This window comes from Larimichthys crocea, chromosome VIII (genome assembly GCF_000972845.2).
Source record: "Larimichthys crocea isolate SSNF chromosome VIII, L_crocea_2.0, whole genome shotgun sequence".
Lineage (NCBI taxonomy): Eukaryota > Metazoa > Chordata > Actinopteri > Sciaenidae > Larimichthys > Larimichthys crocea.
The window spans coordinates 28,420,577-28,442,278 of NC_040018.1; the positions used below are offsets into that span (position 1 = coordinate 28,420,577).

At 41.7% G+C, this 21,702-nt stretch overlaps 1 protein-coding gene across 3 annotated transcripts; it reads left to right on the forward strand.

Annotated features, from left to right (window-relative positions):
• Positions 1-6,103: 6,103 nt before the first annotated feature.
• lins1 (lines homolog 1) lies at positions 6,104-15,781 on the forward strand. 3 transcript variants are annotated; one of them, XM_027281890.1, is made up of 7 exons: positions 6,114-6,204; positions 6,316-6,476; positions 6,631-6,720; positions 7,914-8,046; positions 8,145-8,726; positions 11,234-11,420; positions 14,983-15,781. In XM_027281890.1, the coding sequence occupies exons 1-7, from the start codon at positions 6,129-6,131 to the stop codon at positions 15,770-15,772; spliced, it is 2,019 nt and encodes a 672-aa protein (XP_027137691.1). In that variant the 5' UTR covers positions 6,114-6,128; the 3' UTR covers positions 15,773-15,781. The 3 variants fall into 3 exon arrangements, with proteins under 3 accessions (XP_027137690.1, XP_027137689.1, XP_027137691.1); XM_027281889.1 differs by having other exon boundaries at positions 6,104-6,476; positions 11,237-11,420; XM_027281888.1 differs by having other exon boundaries at positions 6,107-6,476.
• The last annotated feature ends 5,921 nt before the right edge of the window (positions 15,782-21,702 follow it).

A 21,702-nucleotide genomic window follows, 5' to 3' on the forward strand; every position in this document is an offset into this window, starting at 1 on the left:
GATACTCATATGGTCCATGGTAAATGTTGGCCTTACTGATTTAAAGTCTTACGGCAACGTAAATAGTTTTTTGTTCGTGGCCGTACTGTCGCGATTCTGCTGAAATTCAAAGCCTGTGAACTGAAGTGCAGCATGCCATCGGAGCTCTGCTCCACGAAGAAATGCTGCATGTGAGTTACTGACAGAAAAGAGTCATCGAGTGAAATGGCTTCAAGCTTTCTGATTTTCCAGTAGGGCTGCCACAAACGATTGTATTTTGATAATTGACTAATCACCGATTATTTTTTTCGATTAGTCGCTAATCGGATCATACGTAAATCGACTGTCCCGGGAAAGGGGCGGGTGGGGGCGGTGCTGCAAAGCTTGCGGACGAGCTGTTGGAGCCACCTTCGCCCCAGAAGTCTTTCCATCCGACCCAGAGCGACTGGCAAATGCCCAACGGAGGCCAGCCTTGCGCCGGGAGAGGTCCTACGAGTGGATCCTCCCTGCACCACGCGCACCATCCCTGACCCCGCCGAGTTGATCCCCGGGCAGGACTGACGCGAAAGAGTTGCGGAAAAAACCGGGCGGTGATTGGTTTAAAATGCAACACCGCCCTGATGAATTCACGGGGATCACTGAGTTGCGTTGAAGTGTGCAAATCACACTTGTGAATTCTGGAGTGGTCTTGTGTTATTGGATCATGCACGGTACAGGTCAGGCCTACGCCGATTACCACTACTGCACATGTGCAAGGTTGTGTGTGTGTGTGGAGACAGAGAAAGGCAGACCGGGCACAGTGGCAAGCTGCCAGCCACAGTTTTGAGAGGAAAAGCAAAGTAAAAAAACAACAAAACAAAACGATGCTGTACTGACTAAATTAGTTGAACATAATCGTGGACTAGTCGACTAATCGTCGGCAGCCTATATTCAGTTATTTAGTTCTTTACATCACACAACATGATATGAAGCACTAATTTTCTTTGGCATAGTCTCACTTAAACCCCAAAAAGGTGTGTGAGGTTCATTTTTGTCACTTGAACTCACCACCACAAAAGGGGCGACCGTCCACAAGTGCACGAAACGATGAGCAGCGTGGGAAAATTACTCACCGTCATATGTGTGGTGACCTAGAGCAGCTTCAGTGCAGTATGAACGGAGCACATGCACCCGCTGTCTGAGTATGGTACAGTATTTCAGCCTCTCTAACCACAGAGGATACAGCAATGGTAGTGTCACAGGGGCTTAACTAATGAGCGAGACGAGCCCCGGACAATAACAACACTGGATGCAGCGCGATATGAAACTATCCTCTTGACAGCTGAAGAGACGTGTCTCGCTAGTCATTCGGCAGCTGCACCTGTAAAGTATACAGTGCAACGTCAGAAGAAGGCGCTCCGTCTGTACTTCAAGAGTTTCACCTGCAACGACACAGAACCAAACAGTACACTTGGGTCAGTCGGGAGAAAAGGTGAACATCGCGAACGGCAACTGTATATACAGTGCACCGGTTAACTTCACAAGAACACGACCGGTGTAGAAACCCAGATTTATGGCAATCAACCGTGCAAGGACCAAAAATACTGGAAGGTGCCTCCTGAGGTGCCCGTTGAGCAAGGCACCGGTCCCCTGCACTGCTCACTATATGTATGAATAGTATATCAGAGCAAATAATAGATAGATAAGACTATATATAGATATATATATATAATAATATTATGATATCACGAGATAGAGACACATATAGTAGTATAGATATATATATATCACTATAAATATAATCTATACATATAACACAAATATCAGTATTATATATCAGATATAATATCTATAGATATATCTATAGATATCCATCATATAGAGATAACACACAGATAACCAGTACATAATAATATATATATATATATATACATATGATATATCACACACATGAGTATACACCATATACATATAATATATATATATATATAATATATATATATATGATAGATATATATAGATAGCTATATGGTAGGCAAATGTATTACATTTTTTATGTCTATGTTTTATGTTTTTTTGCGTCTACCTGTCATGTCCCGTGTCTTTTAACTGGACTACACCTGTATGTACCCTGGGGCGGCAGTAGTATCAGTCCCATTGGGATTGGCTTGGGAACCGGAGGAACAGGAATGGTGCCTTGCATCCCTATAACTGCTCGCTGGCGGCTTCTCAGGGGGGCTGCCCATCATCACTCCACATTTGCATTGTCTATGTGGGTTAAAATGAGAAATAAAACAGAGTGTAAAAAGATATTCCCCATTCATTTCTTCTTCTTCTTCCGAACGCAACCTGTATACAGTTAACGTCACATTCAGAGACACGACTGTGTGTAGAAACCAGATGTTTATGCATATATATACTAATTATATATGTTTGTTTTGTTGTTTTTTATGTTATGTTTATGTCTATAGAACACATGTGCATATATAGCTATATTTATGCAAATATATACCTTTTAGTGTATTGTTTTATGTTTTAGTTGTGTTTTTTGCATCTACCTGTCAGTCCCTTGTCTTTAAAACTGGACACACTGTATGTACACCTGTATTAACACCTGTATGTACACGCTGTTGTACACCTGTAGGACACTGAGAGCACAGTGACCGGGTCAGGTTACTCCTGTGTGTGGTCCAATAAGCGGCTCTGACTCTGATTCAATCACTACAAATAGTGATGGATGATGATGATGAATGATGATATGATGATGACAGGAATAATTCAAATGAAACTTAACAGCACTTCGCTCGTGACAGTTATTTTTGAGTTGGTTAGCTCAACCGCTGATGATGATGAGGGTGGAAACAAAACATAGAACATGGGATGGCTTTACTATGCGACAACCACAACAACAAGTAAAGCTAAAGTGAAACACCACAGCGTTGTGTAACAAAGAAAAACAACACAGCCAGGTGGACGCGGCGCGTGTCACGCGCTCAGTGTTTACCTGAGCAACGCGCTTAGCCTGCGAGCTAAGTTAGCTCGCTAGCTTTGTGTTGACTGTTGGTGGCTGGAAACTTAAAAAAGACAAATTCCTCTGAGCGAGTCGATGCTGAAGCGGGTCACGACTGACAAACACGAACAGCTCCGACAGTAGAAAACAAAAGACTTAATTGACAGACACGGACGCTACGGTTAACTTAGCCAATCAGCTTCCAGGCGGCCAGACTCGAGTTGTGTCAAAGCTGCATGTTCCCGAGCCCGCGAGCTCAAAGCCGGCACTCAAACTGCAACGACCCGGGTCCAATGTTCCCCGAGTGTCGCTCTCAGCTTGTTAGCGCGTTTTCACTGTGGAACAATCTGTTTATCAACAAAAGTCTCAGTGTGCACATCACTTTGACCCCAGCAGCAAAAACAATAAAGCGTCCGCTTCCAAAACCTTCAAAATAAAAGCGTCATTTCCTCACTGGCGTATCTACGGAAGCCCCTAAAGGCCATAAAGGCATATTTTATGTTATGTTTTTGCACCTGCCTGTCATGTCCTTGTGTTTTAAACTGTACTTATGTCTCTAACCTTACACATACAGAAAGGCTAGATTGACTTGCGTTTATTAGATTTATTGAAAAAGCCAAACAACTCTTGGGATAAAATAGTGTTTATTCATAACTTATATTACATAAATACACTATATGTAAATAAGTGTTTTCATGAAGCATACATCTCCTCTCAGTTATTTATATAGTATTTGAAGAATATGTCTTTTCTTTCTGTAACGAACACCAAAGGAACAAATTTTGGCCTGTTAAGTGAAAATGTAAAAAAAAAAACTGTGATAAAGAAATTGACAAAGTTTTGACACCTTATATTTTTCTCATATGTCCGATTTCACACTACAAAATCATATGCTTATTTTTTTCAAAATGGTTGCTTGTACACAAATGAATGTTTTTATTGCTCCTATTTGTCACAACCCATTACAACAGAGAGCACAGTGACCGTCACACCTGGCCAATAAGGAGATGATACAGAGCACTTGGTGCAAGGGACAAATAGATTCACAACACAGTTTTATCCAAATTGCAATCAGTCACTGTGAATGCCTGCCAAAAAATAATGGCACAATGTTTTAATGTTTTAGTAATGCTCCTTTGTAGTATATTTAGTATTATTTTGATTTTAGCAGATGTTTCATTTTATTTATTTTAAGTACATTTAATGTCTCAGGTATTTTTTATTCTTATTTATTCTAGTTATTTTAAACTTCAGTAGTCATTTTTAACACTAGGATTGTTATTTGGTTGCACGACTGACTAAAGAAACTTTCAATCTCATGGTACCTGTGACAAATGACAATAAAGATTCTATTCTATTCTATATTTGCTATTCTCATCTATTCTATTTATTTCTATTATAAACGGTTTCTGATTACTGATTATAAGTGAATCTGAATACTTTTGCAAGCCTTGTCAAAATATAACACTTGAACAAACAATAGAACCTTATATGGTCAAAAAGAGTTCACACTATCCTTTTTTTTCACTAGCTTTTGGAAAGTCACAGTGGTTAGTCTGCTCGTTATCTTTGAATTCTAGGCCACATTTTTCGGGTCGTACGGAAGCCCTAATAAGGCCCACACATACATACCATACAATTTAGTCACCTTTTTTCTCATGGATAAACGAGATAATTATTTGCGAGATCTCGAGAAAAACAAAACGATAGTCATAGTGTATTAAATCGAGTGCGCCCGTTTACAGAATTATGGCAAATGCATGTAGTCCATTATACGGAGCGAGGTAAACCTATGACGCCACTGTAACATCCCTTTGAATCCTTGAAAGAATAGAATAGAATAGAAATCCTTATTGTCCATATACAAGTATATGAGATTACAAGCTACCCCTAGGTGTGCACACAAAAATAAACAAGTAGAGATATGTACAATAAAACTACTATAACACGACTACTATACTACTATATATAATATATATAATATATATTATACTACGTATAGCAAAAACTACTAAGTACAAGAATTAACATAGACTGTACAAATGTAGCTAAGTATGAGCAACTTATTCCTAGACAAAGGGTTGATACACTTGATCTCAGGACTGGAGTGAGGATTAGCCAAAGTGTATCAACCTTTGTCAGAAATTATAGATCAAAGGGATTTTACAGTAGAGTAAATATTGTACATAATGCCCTTTTTCAATTCAAAATAACTTTGAGGATGAATTGCTCCAAAATGATACAGTAAATATGCTTTATACTGAGTGAGTGAACAGTCAGGATGGTCCTGAGATCAAGTGTATCAACCTTTGTCAGATATTATGGCTCAAAGGAATTTTACAGTGGCGTAATAGGTTTGCTTGCTCCGTATTATGGACTACATGCACTTGCCATACATTCTGTTCTGCGCACTTTAATACACTAGACTATCGTTTTGTTTTCTCGAGATCTTGAATTCATTATCTCATTATCACGGGAAAACGGAGGAAATTATCTTGTTATCACGAGAAAACGGGTGGAATAAAATGTATGTATGTATGGCCTTTTAGGGCTTCCGTATGCAACAACACTCCAGTCTAACACGATTTAAATATTTAGATTAGAGTCTTTTTTATTTGGTGTGATTTTATTTCATTGTATTATAAGCTCTTATTTATAATTAAATCTATTTTAATATAGCATTGATATTTAATGATGTTGATGGTACAGAAAGAAAAAAAAACACAGCTATACGTTCTTATTGAATATGTCAAAATAAAAGCCTTGCAGACTTTTGAACATTTCCACGTGTTTCCACTTTCTGAATATTCATCGTCAGTCCTTGTCGTACAGTCAATTTTATTTTGAAGGCACATATCTGATCCAGAGATGTTCTATAAGTGAAGATACGTCATTACAATCGCGGTATACACTTCCTGTCTCCTACGTGAGCGTGTTTGGAAGCGTCATAGATGGATTTAAGAATATTAAGATTAAAGAAAGTTGTGTAAGTTTTAGTTCTGCGGTTTTATTTGTAGTTTATGAAAAATAAATTCAGAATTTTTACGGAGGAGAAAGATTCAAGAGGCACCCACGTGACACGGATACCGGAAGTGACTCTTTTCTTTACCGTCTCTGGTGGACTGTTATTGTAACGCTGCTTCCGCGTGCGTCACGTGTGATGGTCACGTTACAGCTCCAACACGGAACCGTCAGCAGCAGCATGGAGCACGCGGCGCTGTTCGACCGGCTGACAGGTGTGTACAGGTGTGTTCAGACGGGATCCCGCCCCGGTCAGAGTGCTGCAGATGTGGCGGCTGTGGTATTCTCCTCTGTGTGTGTGCGTGCTGCTGCTGCAGCTGCAGCGGATTGCCATGACAACAGCGTGGAGCTGACCTACATCGGCGTGACTCTGGTGGAGAAGATCACCTCCAGTCTGACGTCACGCAGCCTACCTGCAGCAGTGACGTCATACTGCACGGAGATCCTCAGGGTGCTGTTTCAAGACCTCGATCTCATGACGCATCTAGTGAGTGGATCACTCTCCTCCATGCTGACTGCAAACATGAGACTGATATATTATGATAGATATATATATATATATTCCTATATATCGATATATTATAATCTATAGACGAATATATATATATATCCACATGTTACATATATCCACGGTTCCACAGGTCCATCAGTTCCAGGCTGAGGATCAGATCATCTCACATCTGGCTGCCAAGACCGTGTCGACATGTGTTCTCTATCATCTCCATGAACGTGTGAGTACTCGGGGCTGAAACATGTTTATTTACTTCAGTCTGTCTGTTTTCTGTTAAACTCATTTAATCACGACAAATATCCAGATCGTTCGTCCGTACATCATATGGTGTTCAACCTCTATTCAAGCCAGAGCAGCAACAATTCATTGATTAATCCTAAAAGATTTGAGTTTCTCATATAATATATATATTCTGGTTTCTTCAGTTTCTTGTCTTTGACAGTAAACTGAATATATTTGTGTGTGGATAGAATTGTTTTCATTGTGAGTATTGGAAATGCCTCCAATACTGCCTAAAATACAGAATCAGGTGTTGGCATAGACAGTATAAAACATGGACGTAGTCACCATGACATCATCCACAGGTTTCTGAAGAGTTGTTGTGTTGTGTACCAAAACAGTCGTAACGTCTTCATAGATTTACAGTCGCATATCAACTCCTTTCTCAAAAATTATAGCCAAGCTGTGTGTAGTCATGACTAGGGTTGAAAGTTGAACAGCGTCACTTTCCATGGGAATCAACAGGAATTTATGGGAAATATTGTGAATAAGCCAGGAATTTACAAAGTAAAACAGGGAACTTAAATATAGTTGGTGAAAATATATGTTAGCATAATCTTGACTGAAACAACCAGCTTTCATGCAGGTACTCTTGAATATCTGCTGTTCCTCAGTCGCATGCACATAGCACACTGCTTACTGCAGGGCTGCTGAGGCCACACCCCCTACCTGCACAGGTGATTTCTGTACCTGGACCACACTGTAGAGCCCAGAGCACACAGAGACTGTTGAAATCACACATTTGAGCTTGTGGACTACTTAATATTGTTCAATAAAATCATTCAAAGTTCTACTTACAAATAAAGCACTTTGGGCTACAGTTCTGTATGAAAGGTGATATATAAATAAATAAAGTTAAGTTAAATCTGTTTTTTACAGTGATACAGTTTGTTTAAATGACCCCAATTTCCAGTTAATTCCCATAATTTCTCATTAATTCCTATAAATTCCCACATGTCCCCTGGAGTTGCCGATTTGAATATTTCCCAAATTCCCCAGCTTAACTTCCCATGGAAAGTTTCCATAAATCTTCTGGAAATTTACTGAAAAACTTTCCACCATTTTGCAACCCTAGTCATGACATCGTCCTATTGTTGTCCTATGTTTTTAATATATATATACTTTTCTTTTCAGGGTGTTGTCAGCCCTGTCTGGGAGCAGAAATGTGTGCAGGTATTTCACAGCTCGCCCCCCGGTCCTGAACTGGACGCCTGTCTGTGGTCACTGACTGAAGTCTTAAAAAGACTTGTCAAAGGATCTCACCAAGGTAAGAACAGGCAGAGCACTTATAGAACAGTAGTCAGTGATGTGAGTATTGCTATTGTGTCTGATCTCTCAATTTGCCTGCATGTGTTCTTCCTTCAGAGATCCTTTGGAAACTCGTGTCAGCCTTTGACTCCAGCCTGAGCGCTCTGTGTTCAAGGTTTCTCCCTGGAGAGAAGACAGAGGATTGTACCAGCCGGAGGCACTGGGGGACAACCGTCTGCCTCCTGCTGGACCTGCTGGAGGTTCTGACTGCATCCAGTTTGATATGTGGAGCCGGTGTCTGTCTGAAGAGTCAGAGATTAACCCACATTCACTCCTCAGCACTCCTGAGCTCGATCAGCTGCTCCTCAGAGTATTATGTCAAAAAGCGAGTGCTGCTGCTTCTGAAGAGAGCCGTGCTGGTGAAGGCTGGAGAGGACTGGGCCTTGGGAGAACCTCTGTCCACGGGGCTGAAACATGAGCACTTCAACTCTGATATGAGCATGCTCGCTCAGAGCGTTTTAACAGCGGTGGCTGCTGATTGGTTGGGGAGTGTACAAGTTGATTCCTCCTCTTTTTTCGGGGGAAGCAGACGCATACGAGGCGATGAAGGTCAGAAAGCAGACTGTGTGATGCTCAGAGGTGTCAGCCTGCTTCTGCTCAAGTCTGTGGAGCATCACATCCAGACTGCTGGTGGAACAGGTGAGAACCCACGATGAAGGTCACAGCAGCGGCACACCTTTCGCCTTTCGTGATATAACAGATGGAATATTTTGTGAGATTATCATGATGCGTAACTGATAACAGTAATAATCATAGTATTTCTGTAATACTGTCTGTAGTATTTTGAGAGGTGCTTATTGTACTATGAAAATTTCATAATTTAAGATATATAGAATGCCTTTATTGTCATTATACAAGTACAATGAGATTACAAGCCCCCCATAGTGTGCACACATAAATAAACAAATAGGGACATAAACAACAAAACAACAAACAACAAACAAAACCACCACAGAAAAACAGATAAAGTGCAGATAGCCATGACATAATGTGCAAAAGGTTACAGTGAAGATATAAAATAAATAAATGATAACGTCAGTATGCGGAGCAATGTTCAATGATCAAACAAGTCGTTCTCAGTGTAGGTTGGAGTTCAGTATGGTGATGCCCTGGAGAAGCTGTCTCTGAGTCGTTTGTTTTGGCTGGTATGGCCCTGTAGCGTCTGCCAGAGGGCAGAGGTTGAAGAGTGGTTAGCCAGGGTGTGTGTAGTCCTTTGATATGCTTCTGGCTCTGCCAGGCACCGGGAGTTGTAGATGGTTGGTCAGGGGAGGTGTGGGGCCACCCGATGATCTTTTTGCGCAGTGGTGTGTTACCCTCTGCAGTCTTTCTCGTCAGCTTCCTGTGCAGTTTGAGTTGAGGCCACACTGCACAGCGTAGGTCAGCAGGCTCTCGTCGCTGATCGGTAGAAGGTCACCGCACGGTGTGTTGTTAAGTTGTTCCTTCCTGAGCACTCTAGGAAGTGAAGTGCGTCGCTGCTGTGCCTTTCTGACCATGCAGTGGTGTAGCTGACCAGGCAAGGTCGGCAGAGATGTGAACCCCTAGGAATTTGAAGGTCTCAACTCTTTCCACACTCCTCGCCGTTGATGGCAAGGGGGCATGGGCGACCTTGTTCCGTCTGAGTCCAGGATGAGTTCCTAGTCTTAGCAATGTTCAGTGCCAGGTTGGTTGCAGTAAACCCATCCCGCTGAGTCTAAGGACCTCACTCGTGGCCACCTTGTTCCCTCGTGTTGATCATCCCCACCCCGTTGGTGTCATCAGCAAATTCACAAGATGTTCTCAGGGTGGGTGGGTTCTGAGGTCATGTTGTGGTAAGGGAGGTATAATATATATATAAATGAATTAATATATCGATATATAAGCTGATGATATTAAGATGATATTATATAATATATATATATAGATGATATCGATTATATATAGAATATTTACCCCAAAATATCATCAAAACTTACTTCACTTTATGTAGTCCACGGGCTCAAATGTGTGTCTTCAACAGTCTCTGTGTGCTCTGGGCTCTAAAGTGTGGTCCAGGTACAGAAATCACCTGTGCAGGTAAGGGGCGTGGCCTCAGTAGCCCTGCAGTAAGCAGTGTGCTATGTGCATGTGATGGAGGAACAGCAGATATTCAAGAGTACCTGCTCTTTTGGCTTTAAATTATTGTAAAGCGTCAAGACGTTTGTTGATTAAAGCAGCATTAGTTAATTGAGCGCGGCAACCTGTAAACACGACGCTGACATGCTCCTGCAGCCCGGGCCTGAAAACCTCCCTGGTGCTCTGAGCTCACAGTCCAGGCAGCCTAACATGAGCTAACAGCAGCTACAGCTGGCAGCGGTTTACCGTACTGTAAATCACAGAGAGTTGACATCAGAGGAAAAACCAGAAAACATTTTCTCCATAAAATATGATCCAGTTTCACCCAAATCAGTCGATTACTTGGTGGTGTGTGACCTCACCTGCTCTGCAGCAAACAGCAGGCAGACACAGTCAGCTGGTTAGTGAACATAAAGGAGCATTTGGCAGCCAGAGAGCTCGATATTTCTCCCAGAAGCTGGTAGAGACCAAAAACAGAGCTGAAAGATACTGAATCATGAATTTTACACGATGGGTCCTTGAAAGTTTCTGAATTTGAGAGGAAAAAAACAAAGGCAAGTGTTTGAAAGAGGACATGCATAGGATCATTAAACGTGTTCTATAAATGTATAGATTTTGTGCAAGAAGATTGATCTTTTTCTTTTTACTTAATGTTAAGTAAATAGGCTATGTTCTCACTAGTTCTAATTATAAAAATTCTCCATGTCTCGAACTATGATGTGTTGGCTCCTTGAATTTCAGGGAATTGGGGCTGCAAAGTCCTTGAAAAGTCCATGACTCTGATGTAGCAAATAAGCAGCAGTTTATTCTGTCAATTTAAAAGCTCATGACATGTCAGTGTTGTTGTTGCTGCTGCCCTTAAGTATCCTAAAAATGTATTATTATAATTATTGCAGGTTTAACTTTGTCTGTAGATTTTGGTCTCTAACATTTGTTATTGGTGCCAAATTAGATCAAATCCAGCTTTGGACATAGGCTGTGTTACTGTGTTTCCACAGCAGGGGGCACTCCTCTCACATACTCTATGTTGATTTGCTCCATGTCTCTTCTCGCAGCAGGAGTGGTCAGTGCCACAGAGGTGTTCGGGTATCTACAGAGACTGTGGGGTTTCCTGAAGAAGCACAGCGGCCAGCTGACGGAGGTCACTCACCTCTGCCACTGGGTCAGCCTGCTGTTTGGTGAACAGGACGACGACATGATGGAGGCAGCCAAGGCTTTGCTTTCCATATTCCTCCATCACAGGTACAACAGACTGACTTATTATTATGACTTACTGTTAACAGGATGACATGAAAACAAAGTGAACAGAGCTCAGCTGATACGTGGAACCTTATTTATGTCACACTGTGGTGGAAAATCCTCTCAGAGCATTTACACATTCTAAAAAGTCAAATTATCTTTAAACACAGCACGTGTCTCTCCACAAAAACACAGCTGTAAACTATACATTAACATGCACACAGTGTGCAGCTACCTTTAAATGTTAGTGTGTTTTTACAGGATTCTGGGCACTGTTCCAAATCAGTTAGGACGCTGCAGGATACGTAAATAAAGACAGAATGCAACGATTTGCAAATCCAGCACAAAGGAAAAACCTTTATTGTTTTTCTGTAAATATACAAAAACCTTTGTAAATAAGTTGCATTATAATTTAGTTATACATCACAATTATTTTATATATATTAAGTTATTGGCTGCAATCCTCTTCATTAAAAGTTATTTTTCGGTGTCAACCTTCCTCATAGCACACTCACTCACAGTTTGACCTCTTTTCTTTCACTCCTTTTATATTTTTCTCTCTGTCTCTGCCGCTGTATTCACTGAAGGCCCGCCCTACCCTGCCTGTGATTGGCTGACATTCTTGCCCTCACCTTGACCAATCTCAGTCCGACATACCTAAACCCAACCAACTTGAAGCCACAAAGGCAGCAAGTACTGGCCAATCACAGACAGACAGGTAGGATGTCCCTTTAGCTGAGTAGTGCAGTCAGAAAAAAAGAGTCACCAGTCAAAACTGAATAAAACTCACTGATATGTTGGTTCTGGCTCTGGGTCCGGACAGGACAGAGTCTGGGTATGGTCCACCTTTTAGTGACCTGTGATTTAAAGCTTCCACAGGTTGATTGTAACAGGTGATAGTATCATGACTGGGTATGAAAGGGGCGTCCTGTAAAGGCTCAGTCGTTCACATCAAGGATGAGGTGAGGTTCATCAAAAACTGCAAATAGTCCAACAGTCGAATGTTTGTCAGCACACGGTTTGAATGACACACATGACTGTATGAAGGATATCACTACATGTGCTCAGGAACACCTCAGACGCAAAGAGAAAGACAGATATCAACAACATCCACAAACACTGCACACTCATCTCAGACAGTCTGACGGGTCCACATTTCAAATTGCTTTTGGAAATCATGGATGTCGTGTCCTCTGGGCTAAATTTGTGTTTTACACAGTACCCCAACTTTTTTGGAACTTTGTGGGGGTTTGTATAGCAGAACACCAGTCAGCCAAAAACTGACGGTGCTGTGTCACTGTAAGGTGGAGCACAGAGCAGCACAGTGCAGAGTGGGTTCACGTCACCGACATGTGCCAGGTAAGAGGAAAGTACCTGGAATTTTAGGACAAGCAAAAACATCGAGGCTTGCCAGAGTGTGTCTGTTAATGAAGTATTTGAAAGAAGGCGGTCTGGAAACATTTGGCTGAATGAAATGAAACGGAGAATGAGCTGTTTGTCCGTCACAAGTCACTCTGAGGTGAATTCACAGGCTGCACATGGGTTGCACTTCATCATGTTGAGGAGCGCTGCGTGTAGCCACAGGACTAATGAGACAGACGCCTCCCCTTCCCGCAGTAGAGCCTGATGGCTGAGAAACAATGAACCAGTTTACCAAGAAATATGAAGACATGCTGGTTGGTGTTCAGTTACTGCAGACCTGACTGCTTAGCTCAGCACACTGACTGATGACTGTTTTAAATGTGCTACATATAGACTGTACAGTGTGCTGACGTCTGATGCAAAAGTCAGCAAATTGCCGCCCCATGTAGGTTCAGCCCTTGCCGTAGTGGCCCAGGGTTTTGAATCCGACCTGTGGCTCTTTGCTGCATGTCATTCCCCATCTCTCTCTTTCTATATCTCTGTCACTCTTCAGCTTGTCAAATAAAGCTTGAAAAAAGGCAAAAAAGAAAAAAAGAGAGAGACAGTGTTCACATCCGCAGGTCATCCATTTGTTTTGGAAGTGCCGTCTGCAGGGACGGTCTGAGGAATGACTTCACTTTATCCAGGGCGTGCACCTTCTGCGTTTTCACAGCAGACATCCAGCTCTTTCCTGTGATGTGCGCTCATGACGCGCTCAGCACAAAGCAAAGCGTCATGTTGATTCATGGTCGCTGACGGCCAGTGATCACACAGCTCAGCTGTTTTTATGAACTTTTTCTTGTTGTCATAACCTTTTATTTTATGATCGTCTGACAAAACAAACAATAGAGATTTGACGGATTTGTTAGTGAGCCTTCCAAACTTTAACCAATTTATGTGTGCAAAGACGCAGCAGTGTGCAACCCATCCAACTCTTATTATCGTCACTGTTCTACTTAAGGCCCATCAGTGCAACTCTCACAGACTTACAGCTTTTTAATAACACCAATTATTAAAGTCTGTGTAAAGGCAATTCTGTTATGTATGTTGGAAAAAGTTGTTGAAAACACATGAAAAGACTTTAAACGATATATCACTGAAATGTGGAGTTAGAGGTTCAAACAGTTTTTCAACAGTTTTCAGTCTCAGGATTTTTGTGGGCGGTCCTTAAAGGGTGACTCGATGACACGCTGAGGTTACCCCTAGCAGAGAGATGGAGATGAATTCATCTCGCTCAGAGTGTTTCAAAGTCAGTCATATCATTCTCTGAACTCATCTGACACGTTTCGGTCACTACAAAATGGCTGCTCGACTGCTCTAGTGATCGGTTGCGAACGATCCGGTTCTAAGAGCCGGCTCTTTGAAGTGAATGACGGGAGCCGGCTCCTCGTTTGGGGGCCGATTTAGGGAGCCGTTTTTTTTTTTCACTTCGGTGCCTCACTGTCTCGTCTCCCTGACACTCTCCCTTGTGCCATGCCTGTTCTCACACATCTTGACCAATCATGTTCGGCTTTCAATTAAAAAAGTGGAGGAAAATAAAACTAGCGGGGGAAAAAACTTGATGTATAGCAGCATCCACGGCGGGGGTGACAGACACACACACACAAACACACACACACAGGCAGTTTTGCATTATTTTGGGTGATAAATTAATTAAATAGTTAGTAAGTTTTATTTATATAGCACATTTTTACACAGCATGCACTGACCAAAGTGCTTTACAATGTCAAAAATAAAATAAAATACAATAACATTTAAAATATAGAATTATAATAATAACAGCAATAATAATAATAATAATAATTAATAAAATGTAAGGGAGCCGTTTGGGAGCTGAAAGAGCCGTCTATGTAATCAATTCTAGTGAACTTTTAACAAACAAACTTACAACAATCATGTGCTATTCTAAAAAATAATACCTTGCAATCAGACATTTATTACTTTTTAAGGGCCTTAATCTTCACTAAGTTGATTAACTACCTTTTAATACACTCTGGTATTAAAGGCCGTCGGCATACTCTTAGTTTGGACAACAAAAGGCAACTTCAGCTCACAGATCAGTGTGATTTTGGCATAAAATGATATTTTTTGTTAATGAAGTGTGGTAGATTTGGAGAGCAGTGTGACGTTTTCAATAAGCTGACTGAACTGCTTGTCCCTGCAGACAGTGTTCTGGGCTGGATGACTCTGCTGTGTTGGAAGCCGCCTGCGCCTCTGGCTGCAACCCTCACTGCCACTTCCTGTTTCTGCTTCGTAGCATCGCCTTCGACCACAGCATCCTCCTGGACTTTCTCATCTCCACTGAAACCTGCTTCCTGGAGTACTTTGTGCGGTACCTGAAGTACCTCAGAGCTGACTGGCAGGGCTTCACGGCAGCATGCGGGAGAATCAGCATGTCGGACTGTCTTCTTTCAACACAGAAGCCGCTTACTGCCCTGTGTGGTGGTGATACCTTCGTACCGACACACAAAGGTGGGCCAGGTCCAGTTGAAGTCAGCCCCTCTGTCCATCCCACAGGCGCAGAGATGATCAGTTCGATTGCCGGGCTTCGCCTTGTAGAGTACGGTAGTTCTGATGAATCTGATCCAGAGGGCATGGATTGCCAGGATGAACCTGGGACGTCTGTGTGTAGTGCCTTGGATGTGAAACAGGAGATTAGCGGGCCATCTATACCTGTCAGACAGAAACAATACGAGTCCTCTCACTCAACAGGATTACTGAGACATCCTAACTCTGTGCTGGAAAGAAGACCAGGAGGGCCGTCACTGCCGGAGCAAACCTCATGTCTACCTCTGTCAGCCAGAGCAGTCTTCTGTCTTTCAGAGCTCAGGGAGGTGGTGACAAGGCTGCAGACAAAGAAACTCTTCCCATATAACCCGTCTTCACTGTTAAAGCTCTTGGTGCAGGTAGAGACCTATTCCCAGCAGTCACGGCTGTCACATTTCAATAAATGATAAGATATGGAACATGTGTTGTGGTGTCTTCTGTGAGGTGACATGGAAGTTAAACTCTTTTTCAGGCATGTCCGGGTGTCTTCCTGCCTTTCCACTCTGTGGGACGGGTAAGTGTGTAAAGACGAGGAGAATAGATGAAAGGATAAAGTGATCAATCAGTTCATTCCCATGACTGAAAATTCAATGATAACTTTGATAATCTGCTTCTCTGGGACAAGGACTGGAACAATTTACCACGACAACTGCCATCCCTCCTCCTCAGCATGAAGAGGCTGGTTTATTGGCAATCAAACTTGTGAACACGCATTCACAACATCAATGTGTTTTCCTGTCTGGTGACCTACTTGTCACGGTTGCACTCATTGTGGAAACTGCTGCTCTCTGCGCTCACATTATTATTCTGTTGTTAGCGCGCTCGTTGATTTGCATGGAGGAATTCTACAGCCGAATTATTCCTTAGTACGAGTTTTTATTCAGCATCAGGACATCAAAATGTTACATGTACATGGACCTCTTTTCTTTTCTTCAGCAAATCGCAGTCTGCAAGCAGTTAGCTGCAACCAACTTCCAAAAAGAGAGTGCCTATCTCATTGGTCCACAAACTGTTGGGGAGCGGCCCTGGTTTAAACTTGGCTCTCCCTTGTTGGTCCCAGCCTCTTGGCACTCAGCTGCTCCAATCGTCTTCAGCCAGGAAAACCTAAACTCCCCCTTCGATGTTCAGTTGTACCTAGTCATCGATCTGAGACTTCTATCTTACAGTATACCTCACATGACTAACTGCATACTGAACTTTTGAGGGGGTTTGACTTTTGACCCTGACGGTATCTTGTCCCTCTGTTGTTTCCAATCAGAGTAGCCCTCTGTTCTACAGATCCTGTTAGACGTGGCCTTCTGCTCTATGGATCTATAGAAACCAGGGTGATGAGTTGGCAACACAACTTACAGGTCACACAATACGAATATAAAACATTTCATTCTAACACTGTGCTTTCAACTGTCGCCTGCCTGATGTGAGCCTGGCACAATTCTGGCATATTTTCTGAGAAGTTATTAATGTGCGCTGTCTGTCTCTGCCAGGATAAACTAATCAGTTCTAACCAGTTCAGTACAAAAATCTAATAATACTGCTTTATTGGATCTTTTACATCCACCCCATGTAAATGTATCTCGGAAGGCAACAGTGGCACAACAACCAATAGCAGGATGCAGAAACAGTAAAAACAATAGACAAATATAGTTACTATATAACAATATAACAGTAATGAATGTACATGAATTGTATGCTATGGACAGCACACATTTGTCAGAACTGAAGAAGAAGAGCACATTAACAAAACACGTTTCTTCTGACCTGCAGCTGTGCAGCTTCTCATTTTGCTGCAGCGGTCTGTACCCTGCACCCCCTTAGGCACATAATAAGTCACTTTTAAGGTATCTCCTATCACTGCTACACAGATTATGTATCTCATCTATCTAATGGAGCCTCAAAACAGAAGTTTCTGCTTCTGCTCCAGCCAGTCTTGCCCCTTAAGCTAATGGGAAAACTGCAAAACTCAGGCTGATTGTGTCTCACACTGACACAGAGATGATCATTCACTCTTTCGCCTCGCTTCATCTTGACTATAGAAAGTCTCTCTTCACCTGTCTCTGAAAAATATCCTTGAATCAACTGCTCCTAAATGGTGCTGTTTGAGCAGGTCCTCTAAAAGGCCTTATGTGAGCCCAATTAATTCATACCAATGTTCTTGTAACCTCTGCATGGCAACGCCTGTGTCAAAAATATACTATATACTATGTAACAGTCTTGTGGGAGCAAGGGATGTATTCTGGGTTGCATGCCTGTCACTCAGTCACTCGTAGGAGGGGTTAGGTGTGTGTGTGTGTGTGTGTGTGTGTGTCACCTGGGCGTAGCGGTAGTAATTTAAATCACCTGTACCGGTTTGTAGTTTTTGTTGTTGCATCAGAGAGGGGGTGAGTGGGGTGCCGTGATTTTCTGTTGACCGCAAATGGAAATGCAATCTGTGTCACACCATCTACGGAGCATCATGTGAGTTAAATCCTGTATGTGTGTTCATCAATAAAAACAATCAAAAGCAGCTACAGACGGATGTTTTGTTTGTACATAGCGTGTCGGACAGATGACCCTACATCAGCCTCTTCCAATTTACTCAAATATTTTTGTACATTTATGTCAGTTGAAGTTCTTTATGATGATTTTTTTCTTTGGAAACATAAAGCTCTTCAAAATAAAGTGTAAATAAGTAGTCAAGTGAATGAAGTCCATTCATCCATTATCTTATCCTCATCAGGGTCACGGTGAGGCTGGAGCCTATCCCAGCTGACACTGGGTGAAAGGTGGGGTACACTGTGGACAAGTCAGCAGTTCATCACAGAGCACATAGAGACAAACAACCATTCACACCTACGGACAACTTAGAGTCACCAGTTGACCTGTTAAGTTCATGTCTTTGGACTGTGGGGAGGAAGTCAGAGTACCCAGAGAGAACCCACACAGACACGTGGAGAAGTGAATCAAGTAAGCGACGTAAAGTAAATACAGTTTCCTCTGACTGTATCACTGTTACAACAGACAACCTTCTGCAAATAGGTCTATCTGCAGGTCCATGGTACCACAGGACACGTACTACATGACACACCTTGGTTCAAACACAGGAACTTCAGTTTAGTTATCTAAGGGTGTGTGTCTTGGGTGTGTCCTGCAGTGAAGTGGGTGTGGTATGTAGTGAAGTGGGTGTGTAGTTTGCAGCTAGACTCTTCTCAACTTCTGAGCATGCCATGAAGGCCAGTGAAGCACTGCTGTTCAGCCTGGTGTTAAGTTACTTTTAATTATGGCTGCTTGTACAAACCATGTAATAGACATTCAATGGACCTCTTGTATCTCCACAGTCCCTTTTGGAGAATAGCAAGCCCTTTAGTCTTCTAATTGATCAGACATATATTCCAGGGTGTCATCCTACCTACCACCCAGTGCATGTTGGGACAGGCTCCGAAAATGGGATGACATGTTGAGCTAACAACGGCCCAAAAGCTTAAATCTCACCTTTGTGTGGTTATTATTGGGATTTATTTAATTTTCAAAGTGGGATAATGGGCGATTATGGTGTTCTTAGGAGTTCAAGCTCATGTTGGGGTTGTTATTATGTACAGTGCATGCATATAGCTATCTACTGCCCAACGGTGGGTGGCAATGTGCATACATTACTGCCTACACCACTACTGCTAATGTACGCACCACCACATGCCAATGTATGTACTATAGTAGTCCCTCGTTTATTGCGGGTTATTTTTAGAACGTATCCCCCGCGATAAACGAGGGACTACTATAGTACATACATTGGCATGTGGTGGTGCGTACATTAGCAGTAGTGTATGCACATTGCCACCCACCGTTGGGCAGTAGATAGCTATATGCATGCACTGTACATAACAAAAACAACCCCAACATGAGCATGAACTCCTAAGAACACCATAATCGCCCATTATCCCACTTTGAAAATTAAATAAATCCCAATAATAACCACACAAATCCGCAAAGTAAGTTTTACAATTATTCTACATGTTTTAAGGCCGTAAAACCCCTAACCACACACTTTTATACACTTTTCTCAGACAGGCATTAACATTTTCTCACATTTCTCTCTTATTTGAACACTCTCAAAGTTCAAACTTTCGCAGATTTAACAAAAATAAGTACAATACTGTATTAGTAAATGAAACTGTATTTCACAGTTCCTCTGACGGTGCCTCTTTGTCCTGGTGCCGCTCCGCTGTAACGGCTTTTTCCTCTGAAGGTCTTGGTGCAGGTGTTTTTTTCCGAGTGCAGAACATACAACGCATTTGGTACAGTAATCCCTTAGCCAATCAGGACGCAGAACACAATGCGCGTTCATACTGTACAGTACGCTGTAAAAGAAAAGAAGCAAAATTACACCAAAAAAAAAGGAAACCTCGAAAGGTGAACCGCGTTATAGTGAGGGACACCTGTATTACCTGTTATTAAACATCCTTGAATAGACTTATCCTGTCAATTGTTGCATATGAAACTAAAAACCCAATAAAAAGATATGTAAAAAAAAAAAAAAGAGAGAGTAGTCTTAAGACGTTCCTTTATAAAGCTTAGGTAAAGTTAGGGCTGGTTCAGGTGAGTCCTGAACCATCAGGTGAGTCCTGAACCATCCTTTGGTTTTGCTACTATAGGTGCAGAGATGTATAAAGTACTGGAGTAAAGGAGTGAAGTAGAAGTACAAGTGCTATTTCATAAAACTGACTTGAGTAGAAGTTAAAGTGTTCATTAAACACCATATTTAAGTGAAAGTACTAAAGTATTCAAAATGTTTTGTACTTAAGTATTGCAAGTAGAAGTATGTAAAAAATTGCTACTCAAGTACTGAAAGTAAAAGTAAAAGTAGATGTACTGTTGTTTATATTATTTCAAATATTTATTAAGGCACAACTTCTAATGTTACAGTGTTACAATGTTCATGGTAGAGTTCTATGATTTCCCATGGTCTGTGAATGCGTCTGAAAAAAATCATACTCCAAAAAAGTACAGATACTGCATTTTAGTACTTAAGTACAGTACTTAAGTAGTTCCACTTCGTTACTATACATCTCTGTATAGGTGTTTATGGGTACTATGGATTTCCCCATGATGCACTGAGCTCTTCTCTTCTCCTCTGTCTCATTAATGCATGTTACTAAAGTTTCTTCTTCCCCTGAGTTTTTGTGCCACATGCTGGGTAGATATCAATCATGTCAATAATTAATGCTCCTCACAGAAGTGTCTCCACTGTTCTTGACATACACTGTATGTGTTGAACCCCTCACCAATTTTCTCAGGCTAGTTTTGAGGTTTAGCTTCACTTTAAACAGTGTTATTAAAGTCAACCTGTCAGACTTCTTCCCTGACAGCTCCTCTTCCCGCTGAACTGTGAACCTAAATAACTCTGGAGTAAAAGTCAGTATGTATCACATTTTGACAAGATCCGTGTCGATAACCTGAGATCTGCGCTTCTATTTTTGTCAGTCTAAAGTATCTGCAAAGTATTCCATTCAGCATATTAACACGCAGACTGCACCGTGATGAAGCTGATGTTCAGGGCTGCAGCCTCACGTGGAGGACTCCTTGTTAATGGAAGTTTAAATGCATGATATCTATTTGTATTGTGTATTTATTTTATTTTGAATTCTGTGTTTGATATCTCTGTTCTGGAAGATCTGGAAGTAGCAGGTACACCTCACCACCATGGTCTGTTAAGATGGAGCTACTGAAGCCAAACACAAACACACAAAACCAGTAAAAGAGTTTATTGTTTTAATAGTTGGTAGTGGGCTGGCTTAACTGGGTGATTCTGGGAGAAGAGAACAGAGGTTAGAAGTCAAACAAACGAGGAATCAGGCAGCAAACAATAGGAATAACTGGCCGTAACCGCGTACCATTAAGGTGACTGAACGATCTGGTGACAATTGGATGGATGAGCCGGGTTTTAAATCCTGACAAGACAAAGAGAAGAGGTGACACAACAGGAAAAACAAAAGGGAAACGGGAAAGAGAACGCTGTCTCCTCAAATATTCTACATGCACGATCACTCAGGAAGATTCCCAATGAAGGAAACTCATGTTGAAGCTTGTTCGAAGTGTGTCACAAACATTTTCGCTGTGAGAGATGAGCTTCTTTGTGCAAGAAGCATCTTACAAACAAAGACTAAAGACTAAATAAGTGTTATATTTATAACGCTTAGAAATATTTTTCAGTTGGCCTGTTCAGTACTTTTTGCCTGTGTTATTCCACTTTATTGCACATTACTTTTTTATGAATTGGTGTAATGTAGCTTTATTGAGTTAACGCCAATGTCTGGTATGAATTTCAGAGAGAAAAATAACCCACGTCCTAGTTCAACCTCCATTT

What these genes read in the sequence shown, in the direction of transcription:
- lins1 (XM_027281888.1), top strand. Translation starts at nt 6,129, where the DNA reads ATGGTCACGTTACAGCTCCAACACGGAACCGTCAGCAGCAGCATGGAG. An exon ending in CCAGACTGCTGGTGGAACAG is followed by an intron (nt 8,727 to 11,233) that starts GTGAGAACCCAC and finishes CTCTTCTCGCAG; the next exon opens with CAGGAGTGGTCAGTGCCACA. An exon ending in TCCATATTCCTCCATCACAG is followed by an intron (nt 11,421 to 14,982) that starts GTACAACAGACT and finishes TTGTCCCTGCAG; the next exon opens with ACAGTGTTCTGGGCTGGATG.